This window comes from Tenrec ecaudatus, chromosome 5 (genome assembly GCF_050624435.1).
Source record: "Tenrec ecaudatus isolate mTenEca1 chromosome 5, mTenEca1.hap1, whole genome shotgun sequence".
NCBI lineage: Eukaryota > Metazoa > Chordata > Mammalia > Afrosoricida > Tenrecidae > Tenrec > Tenrec ecaudatus.
The window spans coordinates 38,770,469-38,784,914 of NC_134534.1; the positions used below are offsets into that span (position 1 = coordinate 38,770,469).

Here is a 14,446-nt window from a genome sequence, read left to right on the forward strand (position 1 = left end):
CAACCCTAGGATTACTCACTTTTTCTAAGGAATACTGTGTCTGTGAACCCACAATTTAGAATTTAAAATTGAGTAACAACCAGATAAGCTTACAATTACCCATATGAGTTGGCTTCAAAAAGGAAATGGAATTAAAAGATTATTTGTCTGTGAATTTTTCCACGAATTTTCTGAAACCCCTGAAGTACAGTGATTAAAATACAATGACTACAAGAGAAATATGTGGTCTAAGTAATCATTCACCTTTAAATTGCTTACAACTACATTATTTTAATATGCATCTTACACTTGAATACCAAACACACTTAAGAATACTCTTCATACAGAATTAGTAAAATACATAACAAGATGTGTTACAAAGATAGCGCGGATCAGAAAAAAATAAATACTAACACTACTAGAGATTTAATTGAAAACAATGTACTAAGTCAGGGAAATGACGGGGCACATTAATGTCAGCAAAGCATTATGGAGAAATACAAGAAATAAAAAATACAGTAAGAAATCAGAAGTCCAAAAATTATTATCACAGATCAAGCCAAGCATACAAAGATTGATCAGATAGAGGCAATGGAACGGAGACCGAATTCCTTAAACATTAAAGTACCAGTCTCTTAGCTTTAATTAACAAATTTCTCTTTGGTTATAGATTTTTGGAGAAATGTTACTTGTAATTAAGTTAATAGATAAAGCCAGCACAAGCAAACCTATACAGAGTCTAGTTAGCCCCGCCTTGGAGAAGGTCCTGGACAATGAGACATGTTTACAGGTGTTGAGGAGAGCGTAATAGAGAGCATGTGGAGAGAGTCTTTTATTACACATGGTCACCAATGTCTTGGGTAGAATACCCACATTTATGTTGCCTCCAACTCCTATCTGTAGGGTTTCTGAAGCTGTAAATCTTCACCGGAGCAAAGAGGCTCGTTTTTCTCCCTGGGAACAGCTGGTGGTGGGTTTGAACTATGGACCTTGAAGTTAGCAGTCCAGCACTTAGGTGCAGGCAATAGAGCTATGTAGTATCTGCCAACTCAGATCGCATATAGAACACACGAAGCAAGTGTTTCCTGCAAACTACGCGTCTCTGCAGTTTGCCACCACTGCACTTTAAGGCAGAGGGAAGGTAAATCAACACAAGGAATTAGAAAAATTTACTGAAGACCGGAAGGTGGCAGAGATTAGAGAGAAATACGGTGCAGTGAATCACGCATTGGGCCACTGTTTAAAACGGGCAGCAGCTCCATGGAGGAAAGAGAAGCTCGTCCACCCGCATACAGAGTGATAGTCTCGGAAACGCAGAGGCAGGCCTGTTCTGTCCCACTGAGCCTATGAACAGCAATCCACTCGATGGCAGGGAGTTTTTGTTTTCTGTGTTTTTAGTAAAAGGTCACATTTTCTACACTAAAGATTAAAACGAGGGAATGATAAGTCACATTTGTACCAGCTGGGACCTAATCTTCTCTTTGGGTTCTTATTAAGCAGCATGTTCAAAAAGAGAGGATGGGTATAAAAGCTACATGTTAAACCTTAATTTTGAACACTGTATTTTTTCCACATTCATGTATTTTTCAACATATTTATTCTTTTCAGGACATCTCATTACCGGCATCAGATCCAAGATTCCATAATCATTTCCTTCAGCATAAAGATATCTGGGCCATATTTTCTACTGAAGATAATGAGATTTCAAAAAGTTATTTTAAGAAGAGATTTAAAAGATAAGGGGATTTGTCAGTGAAATTTTTAGAGCCTCCTTGTTTCTGGTGGAGATACTTTTTGTCTTTAACTTGTCTTCATTAAGAGTATACTTGCAAGGAAAAGAATATTTGCTAATTATGGAATTCTCTGTTCACACTTTTTTTAGTCTTTTAGACAATTTCCAGTAAAAGATGCCATGTCATTGTGTCTAGTCTCCCCTGCAGCTGACAGGGCGTCAGACCTTTCTGACCCCTGTTCTGTTATACAGCACTCAAGTCTCTGGTTTTCCTCTGTAGCTTCGGCTTCCAATGGTTTGATTATAAAATAATTCCATGGCCTTTCTTTATATTTATTCTGCTTGAAGGTTACTGAGATTTTTAGATGTGTGTGCTGTGTCTGACATACATTTTGCAAACATCTCAACCATTACCTCTTTCTATTGCTTCCTCTGCCTTGCTCTGCTTCTGGGACTCAAACGCCCACATGTAAAAAGGTGTGTGTGTTATTGTCCCTCCGATTCCAGATTCTGTTTTTCATGCTTTTTGAGAGTCTCCTTCTGTCTTTTATTTTAGTTTGGATAGTTACACTGACTTGTTATCTAGTTCACAGATTTACTCTCTGCCGAGTCTAATTTTAAGAGAAACCCATTGAAAACAATCCTTTGCATTTTGTATAACGTATTTGACAGTATTTCTACTTGGTTCTCACAGTTAATCTTTTTGCAGACACTCCTCTTCAGTTCTTAGAACTGTACCCCTTCTATTCATAGAAATTGTACAGCTTTAACACCACCTCCTTTCACGGTTACTGAAAGTCCCCATTTTAATGTTTTAAATATTTTGGTAAGTTAAAAATCTGAGTCACATTTGGTCAGATTATATAACTGAATTAGTTATATTTTTAAGTGTTGACACACCATATAATGATTTATTATATGCCACACAGTGTGTGCAAGAAGTGAAAAGGAGGTAAGCATTAGGCCTACTGGTTGGCCATTATGGTCTGAATAGGGGACAAGAGCAGATTGAGGCAGTGTTGTCTATGTTGGAGCTGGCTGTGGACTTTGTGATTGCTTTGGTTAAGTTCATTTCACCACAAGCTTCAAACTTAAGCTCAGAATACCTTCATTTTTAGGAGAGCCTAGGGTTTGATTATATCAGACGTTTCTCTTATGTATCTTGTCCACATCTCAGAATCCAACAAGCCCCATGCACAGCCACATCAGTAGAGTGCTCTTTAGCTCTCTTGCCCCTCACAGAATGAGAGAGCCTTTACTTTTTCTTTAGTGAGAGGGCTAGAGTGCCCATGAAGTCCGATATTTCAATTCTACCCAAGTGGGGACTCACTAGAGTTTTTCCTCAAAATGTCTGCTCTATCTGTAATCTTTAGAGAAAATATTAGAAGAAAGCCGAGGGAAAATAATTGAAGGATGTGTGTAGCTACCACGCCCTGTGTTAGGTATTCTGAGCTCTCGTGCTAATTCCGACTCAGTCACTCAAAAGCTGCTCATCTGAGTCCCTCGTACTCAGTGTGATGAGCTTCCTCCTCCTCCGGGATGTGTGCCACAGCTCTCCTGGGAACTGCTGCTCCGCACATTTGGGTTTTGGCGCACTGGTGTTACGGCCCTGTCCACGGGGACAACAACTTAAAATTACTATTTTAATTACACAGCAGATCATCTAGCTTGTTGTTAGAGTGGGTGAAACTTTCGTGACTTTCTCAATCTCGGGCAGAATTAGAAGAGACCAATGCTTGGATACTAACAGCTGACACAAAGGTCTGTAAAGGTACCTCCAGCATCGTTCTTTATTTTATTCAAAAGAAAAATGTGTTATATGAAAGATTAAAATTTACATAGTTATTTTTATCAAACAACTAGAGTAATATTTGATAAAGATCTAAAGGTATAGTTTCAGTAGGTAAAACTTTGAAAGAGGGTAACTGAGTAGGGTCAAATTATATGCACTGAAAATTGAAGTGAGAAGATAATTTTTAACTAAACTAATAAGTATACATTTTCATATTTCACTTGTAATAAGGGAGGAAAATAATGTGGTAAACTTTATTTTTTCATGTCTGGCTATAAAAGAGAGGCAGGATAAACATTCTCAAGGAGAAAACATTGGGAACGACGGTTCCATGGGAACATGGGAGATGGGGAGGTGGGGGAAAGAGAGGTGGGAGCCAACAAACCCAGGGGCAAGGGAAGAAAGTGATGTATAATTGATGGCAAGGAGGGCGTAGACTTGCCTGGTGGTATTTGATCAAGTACAATGTAGCTGAGAGGAATTACTGAGAGATGAATAAAGGTCAAACATAATAGTGGAACAGGAAGAAAGTAAAATGAAATAGTGGAAAGAATTAGAAGGTAAAAGACATTTATAGAGGTATAAACATTGGCATGTACATATATAAATATATTAATCTATGATTCGGATATAGGTCGATTTACATATATTTATATGTTCAGTATTAAGCTAGCAGACAGACATTGGGCCTCCACTCAAGTACTTCCACAATGCAAGAACACTTTGTTCTAATAACCTGGCATTCTGTGATGCTGATCTTCCCAATAAGATCCCTAAAGACAAAATGGGTGCATAAGCAAATGTGGTGAAGAAAGCTGATGGTGCCGGCTATCAAAAGATATAGCACCTGGGGTCTTAAAGGCTTGAAGGTAAACAAGCAGCCATCTAGCTGAGAAGCAACAAAAGGCCACATGGAAGAAGCACACCAGCCTGTGTGATCATGAGGTGTCGAAGGGATCAGGCATAAGGCATCAAAGAAAAAAAAATCGTATCATTGAGAATGAGGGACAGTGTGGAGTGGGGACCCAAAGCCCATCAATAGACAACTGGACATCCCCTTACAGAAGGGCCTCGGCGAGGAGACGAGCCAGTCAGGGTGCAGTGTAGCAACAATGAAACATGTAACTTTCCTCTAGTTCTTAAATGCTTCTTTTCCCCCACCCCCCTATCATGCTCCCAATTCTACCTTACAAATCTGGCTAGACCAGATTTAGTACAGATAGGAACTGGAAACACAAGGAATCCATGACAGGTGATCCTTCAGGACCAGTGCTGAGAGTGGCGATACAGGAAGGGTGGAGGGAAGATGGGATCAAAAGGGGGAACCGATTACAAGTATCTACATATAAGCCCCTTCCTGGAGGACGGACAACAGAAAAAAAAATGGGTGAAGGGAGACATCAGACAGTGTAAGACCTGACAAAATAATAATAATTTATAAAATTATCAAGTGTTCATGGGAGAGTTGGGAGGAAGGGGAAAAACGAGGAGCTGATACTAAGGGCTCAAGTAGAAAGCAAATATTTTGAGAATAATGAGAGCAACAGATGTACAAATGTGCTTGACACAATGGATGGATGTATGGATTGTGATGAGTTATACGAGTCCCCATTAAAACGATTTTTAAAAAAAGGGATGAGTTATTAAAAAATGTTTGAAATATCTGCTGTTAATTTGATTTTAAAAATTTTAAATGCTAAAGAGGCCAAAAAACTTTAATACCAACTCAATTTTTATCTAGTACTGAGATAATGTAATGTGGACATTGGTAATATAAAAGTTATTAAATATTAAATGAAATATAGAATTAATTCATTTTCAAATTCAAGAAATATTTCATAAATTCTATATTTGTAAACCACATTTGCATAAACAAATAATATATGTGGTTCAGGAATTTTTATTTATAATATGAAAAGTGCACCAATCATTTTAAAATATGGAAATGACATGGTACAATAAGAATTTGTGAGGGGAAAAATGGATTGAAAGACAATGAAAATGAATTTACCTGCAATGTGAGCCTCTTTACTGCATTCCATACGATTCCAATAAATTCTTTCATTCTTTCTTCAGGACTTTTGGAGCCGTCAGATATACTCAGCATGGCTTTGACAGGAACTGACAATGGTCTGGATTCTAAGAATAAAAATAGTTAGTTATTTAACCAAAACATCTTCCTTTCTCATAAAAATGTATTCACTATTCTCAAGTGGTTTTCTTTTCAAGATTAACATACAAAAACCAACTGCATTCCTGTATACTATGGAACACGGCTCTGAAGAATCAAGAAAGGAGTATCATTTATAACAGCCACACTAAAAATAAAAGATTTAAGAATAAACCTAACCTGAGAAACAAGAGACTTCCACAAAGGAAATTACAAAACATTGCTACAAGAAACCGAGCAGGCTACATAAAAAGACACCACGCCATTTCACCACGGGAGGCCTGTGAGCTCTGAGAATGGCTATTCGCTGCATCTGTTCATAATTGCCTTCTCCTTCCATCTTGTTTGATGTATTTTCATGAATAGCAGGTTGCTTTCGGTAAAATAGACTAAGCACCATTGCGTATTAGAAAAAGTCAAAGTTACGTGTTAAAGAAAGTCAGTTCCTGAGAGCTGCACAGGAATATCGGCAGCACAGCACCCTGGTGGAGGCAGCGCCCTGCGAGCGCCTGAGGCGGCAGCAGCGTGAGTAAGGAGGGGCAGCCCGAAGAGGAGGTCAGATCGCTAGCTGGAGACCCAGTCACACAGGGTCCGGGTACTGACTGGCTTTGGCTTTCAGAAAGCTGAGAAATGACGAGGGATTCTGAACAGTCAGGATATTATTGGATATGTATTTTGATAGGATTTCTCTGATGTCCTGCAGGAACTTAACGATGCTGATTATATGTTGAAACAAAAAGACCAGTTAGGAGCTGTGGCTACAATCCAAGCAAGGGATGATGCCGGCAGCAGGGCAGGTGCTACGGAGCGGCACCGTCCTGTGTCCACCTCCATGAAGCAGCCATTAGGGTGAGCTGATGCAGCCCAAGTGCCGTGAGCGAGGAAAGAGAAGAAAGGCGACACAGACGTCCTGCAGAAACACCAGTCTCCAGGAAGGGAAGAGTTGGGAGAAGAACACACTTGAGCTTGGGCACGCACGTCAAGATGGAATTTCCATTAGCCACCCGGCTTCCACAATGAGGAGCGTCTAGACAACGCCGTAAGGCATGCCCACTGTGTTCGCCGGAGTTGGAACCAACCACAATATAATCAAAGTACATTTAAAAGCAGTGCGTGCGTATTTGTTGATACTTGCATAAAAGCTTATACATTTCAAAAGCTCACTGCCACCATCTCAATGCTGACTTAGGGCGAGCCCCGCTTGCCTTCGAGACTCAAACTGTTGGCAGGGGTAGGAAGCCCATTCTCTCTCCCTCAGAGCTGCTGGTGGTTTGGAATCGCCATTTGCAGGTGGAAAAACTGAGGACGGAAAGGTGCAGTAACTTATCCTCAGTCACCCAGGTGGTGATGCAGCAAAGCCAGGATAAGAATGCAGGCAGACTGGCCCAGGGTTTTAAATTGCTGTGCTCCATGCTGCTGCTTCTGATAGTCCAGCCCCGTACAATGACCTGTAAACACGCCAAACACGTAGGAAAAAGAATCCCAGCACTACACACAATTCAGGAAAAAATCAGATGTTATCATTTTCACTTAAGCTACAGAAAACCTGCCTACCAAACTTTCTGTCTCCAACAAGAAATGAAGTAATTTGAGGCCTAAATGTTCTTAATGCCAACAATTAAAGGCATATCATCCAACTTGGTACCATAATACTCCTTCATTTGGAGGAGTCCACCTGAGTTAGTATTTCAGACATGCCCCTTACAAGGCCTAGGATGTGGGGGAAACAATCTGAAGTCCCTACATGACAGGCTCCTGATCTGTAAAGCAAAGTGAGTAAGACTGAAGTCTAATGTCAAGAGTACTTTCATTTAAGCGCGATCACAGTCCCAGAACTAACACACAATGGCACTCCTATCAAAATCAACCTATTGTTTCCGTTTTACCTGAAATGCCATTTCCTCTGAGAAATGGTCAGTGAGTCCCCAAATTAGATTTCGCCCTCCTTCTCTAAACCCACAGCAAACCGACATAATTCGGTAAAACATATTTAATTCTTCATGGTACAATACTAAACATTTGAATGCTTGTCTCTCCAAAGGCAGGCGGAGAGCACAGGCGGAGGAGGGTGGCGCGTATCAAACTAGACACGGTCCTGGTAAATGTTTGCCTTTGAAAGTGACACATTTGGGATTCTGCCACCGAACACTCTTGCTCATCCACTGAAATAAGCTTCATGTGCACATCTATTCATGCATCCCAAGTTTGATAAGATGGTCTGAGGAAGCATAAAAATCAGAAACTTCAGAGGCTGATGACAATATATTCTTGACATCAAGACCATTCCTTTCCCTTTTGAGGTTCAATTGGCACCTGGTAACAATTACGCAGTCAGTATGTCAAGAACTTCAGTTCTTATTTTGAGGGTTTGAGTAATGGTGTCAATGGCTAAATAGTAACTCGAAGTATCCAAAGCCACGACAATATTGTGCCAAAGGACATCCGTTTCAGCCAGAAATGAATACCTATGAGAGAAACGTTTAAATAAAGGTAACATTTCCAGAGTAAAATAAAAAAAACACCTATTGCCATCAAGTAGAATCCAACTCATAGCGACCCTATGGGGTGGCATGAAACGGATCCATAAGGTTTCTAAAACTATAAATCTTTATGAAGCACAGAGCTGTAGACTTCTCTGATGGCACAGTTAGTGGATTTGAACTGGGAATCTTGCGGTTAGCAGCCCAAGGCATAAGCCACTATGCCACCGGGAGCTCCTTGACTCTATATAGAATTACTATATTTTAGACTCTTAACTTCTGCAAGCAACATTGAAAATTCCTACAGAGTAGTTCTAATCCAAACACAGATGCTGGATATGAGTCAAAATCAACATGGTATCAACTAATATTTTTATTGACTCAAACTTGACTACTCACTGGATAATAAAAATTTTAAGTGTATTTCAAATCAGTTAATAAAAATTTTAAGTGCATTTCAAATCAGTTAACGTACCTTTCCAACTGTGATAATCAAGCAGGTGATTGGTAAATACCATTTAGTGTAAACTAGAGTTGCAGGAAGTTGGCTAGAGGGCATGTGTAAATTCAGACTCTTGAGCCATGAAGCCAGTAGACCTGGGTGGGCCCCAATCAGGCCAGGTGGGGTCAACCAGTATTGTTGATCATGCCCCCCAGGGGAGGGAGGGCCCTGAAGCGCCAGAATCAGGAGCCCACCACCCTCTTTTCCAGCTGCTCCTCAGCCTTGCTGCGGCTTCTCTGGCCTCAGATCGCCACATGGGGGTGTGGAGTGCTCGGAGGGGGCCTGTGTAAAACCGGACACTTCTGTCCTTCATAAAAACTCACTTGGATCACAAACCAGGCTTCAGCTCTTTCGAGGGAAGCCAAGAAACTGAGGTATTTCCCACTGAGACTACAGGCAGACCTCAAGATCTGGCTTAGCCACGACAGAATAAACAATTGTGTATAAAAGCACATTAAGTTGAAATAAAATTTGAGGGAAAATATGTGCGATCTTATTTTTGAAAGACCAAGGACATTGTGGTGAGAATCCTGTTTTTGTTGCTGGCAGCAATACTGTTGAACACTCAGACAAAATCATGGAATTCATGTTGTTATCTCACTTTAAAGATGAAAAACTATTCCTCTGCTTGGACCCTTCTTCCTCATTGTGCACACGGGCCATATTTACGGTATGAAAGAGGACAGATCGCTAACCGCCACCTTTCAGTCTGCTTTCAGAGCTACATTGTTAACCAATTACTCCACGTCTTACAACCAGAAGAAACATCGGCTTGGAAGGAGACTCAAGAAAGCTGGTGTGAAGAGCCGTGCAGAAGCAGAATCACACTTGGGCGTGTTCTCTCAGCTTCAAGCCTTTGGGAGAGCACAGAATGATTTAGGGGCTATCAGGAACAGAGAAAAGAAAGAAATGCTGATTTTTGAATCTTACTATATTGCTATTCTCCCACTCTGTTTGCACGGCTTGGAAAACACTCAAAAGTGAGATACAGGAAAATGCATGCCTTTGCCATGACGGATGAGCTATGGGAAAGCTCCTCCTTTCAATTCAGTACGCATTACTGAGTAAACTCCTTGTGTTAGGACCAGGGGAAACAAAGATGTAGAAGATCAGGCTCATGTTTTGAGCCATTTACATTTCTAAAGAGAGGGAGGGATAGGCAAACATAATTTTATCATAACATAGAAAGAGCAATAGCTGCTGAACATTGTCTTATAGTGACCTCTCACTCTTCTCAACCATTTATATATAACTAAGAAAAATAAACTATTATTCATTTGTGGCCCTAAACATTATTTGGAAATCTGGACCAAAAAGATATATTTATCTTGTTAAAAAAAAAGGGGGCGGGGGGAAGCCCACATCCAACATCCAAAAATAACCTAAACCTGTACCTTTTTCTCACTTCATTGGCTACCAATCTGTGAAAATGTTTCATTACTCTTAAGCAGGATGACTGACACTTCTGCAAAAGGTCTTCTGGGTTCAGTCCTATCCTATGCTCAACAGAGCTACTATTCAAGAATAAACCGCATCTCAGAACCACCGCCACCACCAAAAACAAAAAGAAAGAAAAGTGCTTTCACTGACTTTCAAGGCCACCTCGACTCTTTCAATCTACTCAACTTCATTGTTCACTTCTGTGTAGGAGTCTTCCCTCCAATCAATGCATTCTCCTAGCTGTCCCCGTTCAAGTGAAATGTTCCGGTTGGAGCAAACCAAGTCCTGTCCATTTCTACGGAGCCTACTACTTGGACATACAACTTTTCTCTCTTCAGTTAAAACCAAAATTTCATCAAAAGAGAAGCCATATCACATACTACTTTCAATTTCCCAGGACCCTTAACACAGACTTAAGAATACGATAGGAAATTAAGTTTGTATTTACTGATAGTGAAGCAAAGGTAGTATTTTTTTATCCTTGTTTGTACTTGGATTGTAAATCCAAGTTGTAGATCAACATTTTTAAAATCTGTAAAATTTCTGATGGAACCGAAACCCTAAAAGATTATTTGTATCAACCTAACTCAGTCCACAGTCCTGTTGCTAACTTCTCAAGAATTAACAAATGATCAAAGCAAGATGTGAGGAGATATGGAAAGTTATAGGATATCAATGAACAAGTAAAATCAGCAAAATAACAAACCAGTAAGGACTATGATTTTCAGTTCCTCTGCTACCCGAAAGGTCAGCAGTTGGGCACATTAACTGTTCCAGAGGAGACACAAACCTGGAATTTGGCTCCCACAAAAATTTCAGCCTACGATACCCTACGGGCTGTCACACAGGGTCACTGTGAGTCAGAACCAAGTAGATAGTGCAGTAAGAAATAACAATAATGAGAAAAAAGGATTCCATTCCCTCTTAAAATAATTACATACTGAATACCTGCTCTCTATCAGAAATACTTGTTACATTCTGGGAATATGAAAGTGAACAAACCAAATCTTCTGGCTTCCAATATGTACTCTAGAGGGAGAGAGACAAACACGCAGTGAAACGTGTGCTGACAAGTGTCTGGAGGACACAAGAGATGGGAACTTGGGGTCTACTTTTGAAAGCCTGAAACGGTAAGCGTCTCTTCATTCAAAAAGTGCCATGTAAACGAAGACACGGAGGACGGAAAGCACATAACGATTCAGAAAAAACATGGAGACATGTACAAAAGCACCCAGAAAAACTACAAGTGTGGTGTGCTTGAAGAAATATCAGTACTGGGGAAAAGGATAAAATAAAAGGAGAAAAAGACAAAAGTGAAACAGAAGAACCTGAGGGAAGCTAGATCCTGTGGAACTTTGTCGGCTACAGTAAGAAGTTTAGATTTCACATTTAAGTGCACTAAAAAGTCACTAAATCCTCCTTAGGCCCACTTGCTGTTATCTAAACCATGGAGCGGTTGGCTGAGAACAGAGAGTGGGGCAATATGGAAAAGGCCCACTGAGGCTTATTCTTTTTATGTTTCCTTTTAAAATATAGTTTTATTGGCACATAATTTATATATAATACAATTTAATAGTTGTACAATCATCAAGACAATCAATTTCAGAACATTTCGTTATGGCCATTGTTTTTTAAATACTTTTATTGGTGGCTCTTTACATCTCTTATCACAATCCATAAATTCACCCAGTGTGTCCAGCTCATTTGCACATATGCCGCCATCATCATTTTCAAAGCTTTCTCTTCCCACTTGAGCGCCTGATATCAGCTCCCATTTCTTCCCCCTCCCTCCCCTCCCCGCCCTCCCTCACGAAACCTTGATAAGTTATAGATTTTTTTTATATCTTACATCCTCCTCCATTGGTCCGCACCCACTTTTCAATTATTTGTCTCCCTGGGAGGGGTTTCTAGATTGATCCTTGTGATCAATTCTGCCTTTCTCCCCCCACCCTCTCCTAATCCTCCTGGTATCTCTACTCTCTTTGTTGGCTTTGAGGGGTTTATCTGTCCTGGATTCCCTGTGTTGCAGGCTCTTATCTGTAGCAGTGTGCATGCTTTGGTCTAATCTGATTTGTAAGGTAGAACTGAGGTCATCATAGTAGAGGGAAACACCATAGAACTAGAGGAAAGTTGTGTGTTTCATCGGTGCTATACTGCACCCTGCCTGGCTCATCTCTTTCCTGTGACCCCTCTGTGAGGAGATGTCCAATTGTCTGCAGATGGGCATTGGGTTTCCACTCCATGCCCCCCGCGTCCCCCCCCCACAATTCACGTTGGGTATAGTTTTATTCTGGGTCTTAGATGCCTGATACCTGATCCCATCGGCATCTCATGATCACACAGGCTGCTGTGCTTCTTCCATGTAGGCTTGGGTGCCTCTCAGCTAGATGGCCGCTTGTTTATCCTCAAGCCTTTAAGACCCCAACTGCTATATCTTTTGATAGCCGGCCACCATCAGCTTTCTTCACATTTGCTTATGCATCCATTTTGTCTTCAGCAATTGTGTCAGGAAGGTGAGCATCACAGAATGCCGGATTGTTAGAATTGTTCTTGTGCTAAGGAAGTACTTGAGTCAAGGCCCAATGTTCATCTGCAACCTTAATTCTCAATATAAAAATATGAGTATACTCCCCTCTCATTATATATATTTTTACAAATGCACATGCCTGTATTTAGGCCTCTATAAATGTACTTTGCCTCCTGGTTCTTTCCTCTGTTTCCTTTCTACTTTCTGAGGATTATTCTTAAGGGCAGTATTGTAGCTCTGACCAGAGTAGGAGCATAAAGGTGTATTGAAGCAAAGCAACTTGGAAACAATGCAATGTCCAGCAAAAGGCAAGTATCTGCCTTGAGAAACCTGATGAATGATGGTGGGGTCTAGGAATGTAGTTGTCAAACTTTGGAAAGGGAGAGGAGAAAAAGCATATTAGTCTTAAACAGACTGTAAGATACATAAACTAGTAACCTAAGCAATAGAATAAGACAGACGTCTAAAAATTTGCTGAGGGTAGGAGTTGGGTGGAATACACACACACACACACCCTAATCTAGCAATCAAGTCAGTAAGACTAAATAAAACAGAAGATCGTCAGTGTGAAATAAATGCTAGTATGTAGGCATGATCTTCATCAGCAAGTACTTCAAGTCTTCCTTGCTTTCAACAAGCCAGGTAGTGCCATCTGCATATACCGGATTAACAAGCCTACCTCCAATCCCCACATTCTTCTTCATGTAACACAGCCTCTGATAATATGGCTCAGCATACAGATTGAATAGTATAGTGAGAGGATCTAACCCTGATGCACACTCTCCTGATATCACACTATGCAGCCTTCCTTGGTTCTAGTCACACAACTGCTTCTTGATCCCTGTGCACGTTCTGAATGAGCACAGTCTTGTGGATGCCCGTTCTTCTCAAGGTTATCCAGGATGCAGACCAAACTGATGGGGTCAAGGATTGCAGCCTTCAGTAGGAATAACAACTGAAGACTAAACTCCTCGCAATTTGGACCAATAGGTTAACATTCTGATAAATGGAGAACATGTTGAAGTTGCTAAGGATTTTGTCTTGCTTGGATCCACAGTCATTGCTTATGGAAGAAGCAGTCAAGAGATCGAAAGATGTGTTTCATTAGGAAAATCTGCTACACGAGACCTCTTCAGAGTACTGGACGAGGGTGCACCTGTCCCAACGCATGGTCTTTTCAATTGTCTCATGTGCATGTGAAAGCGGGACAATGAATAGGGAAGGCCGCAGAAAAAGCGAGGCAGTTGAATTGTGGCGCTGGAGAAGAATACCGAAAGTACCATGGACCGCTAAAAGGGTAAACTGGTTTGTCTTGGAAAAAGCAAGGCCGAGTGCTCCTCCCTAAAGGCAAGGATGGGAGACTTTGTCATAGGCCAGGAGACCAGGCCCTGGGGAAGGCTATCTTCCTTGGTAAAGCGGACGAGCAGGAAAAAGAGGGTGGCAATCAAGATGGCTGCAACCCTGGGCTCGGGCTCAGGCTCAGGCACCACTGTAAGGCTGGTGGGGGTCTGGGCAGGATTTCATTCTGTTGTGCGTGGGGTCAGTACAGGTCGGAGCCAAAGAGGTGCTTGGTACCCAACAACAACATGTAGGCTTAAGGGAAAACAATGGATTATAATGCAACTTTCAGATGATTAAAATAAAATAGGGGAATATAGAATTGCAGGACAAAGTTAGGGATTAACACACAAAATCACCTCTGTCTTGAAGCCTTCAGTATTCCTTTCCAATTCAAACTCATCAGAAGTAGGAGTTTTACAAGAACTTCTGCACGTTGTCTTTGAGTCTTAAAACAACACTGTCCAGTATTTGGGGGTACACTTA

General features: G+C 40.9%; 1 protein-coding gene across 3 annotated transcripts in view; it reads right to left on the reverse strand.

The window, feature by feature from the left end:
- Positions 1–14,446, reverse strand: part of VPS13B (vacuolar protein sorting 13 homolog B) — a 731,003-nt gene that overhangs the window by 427,793 nt on the left and 288,764 nt on the right. For all 3 annotated transcript variants that reach the window (XM_075549441.1, XM_075549440.1, XM_075549439.1), the window contains exon 22: positions 5,515–5,642. In XM_075549441.1, the coding sequence (XP_075405556.1) occupies positions 5,515–5,642 (128 nt within the window). The remainder of the gene's footprint in view (positions 1–5,514; positions 5,643–14,446) is intronic.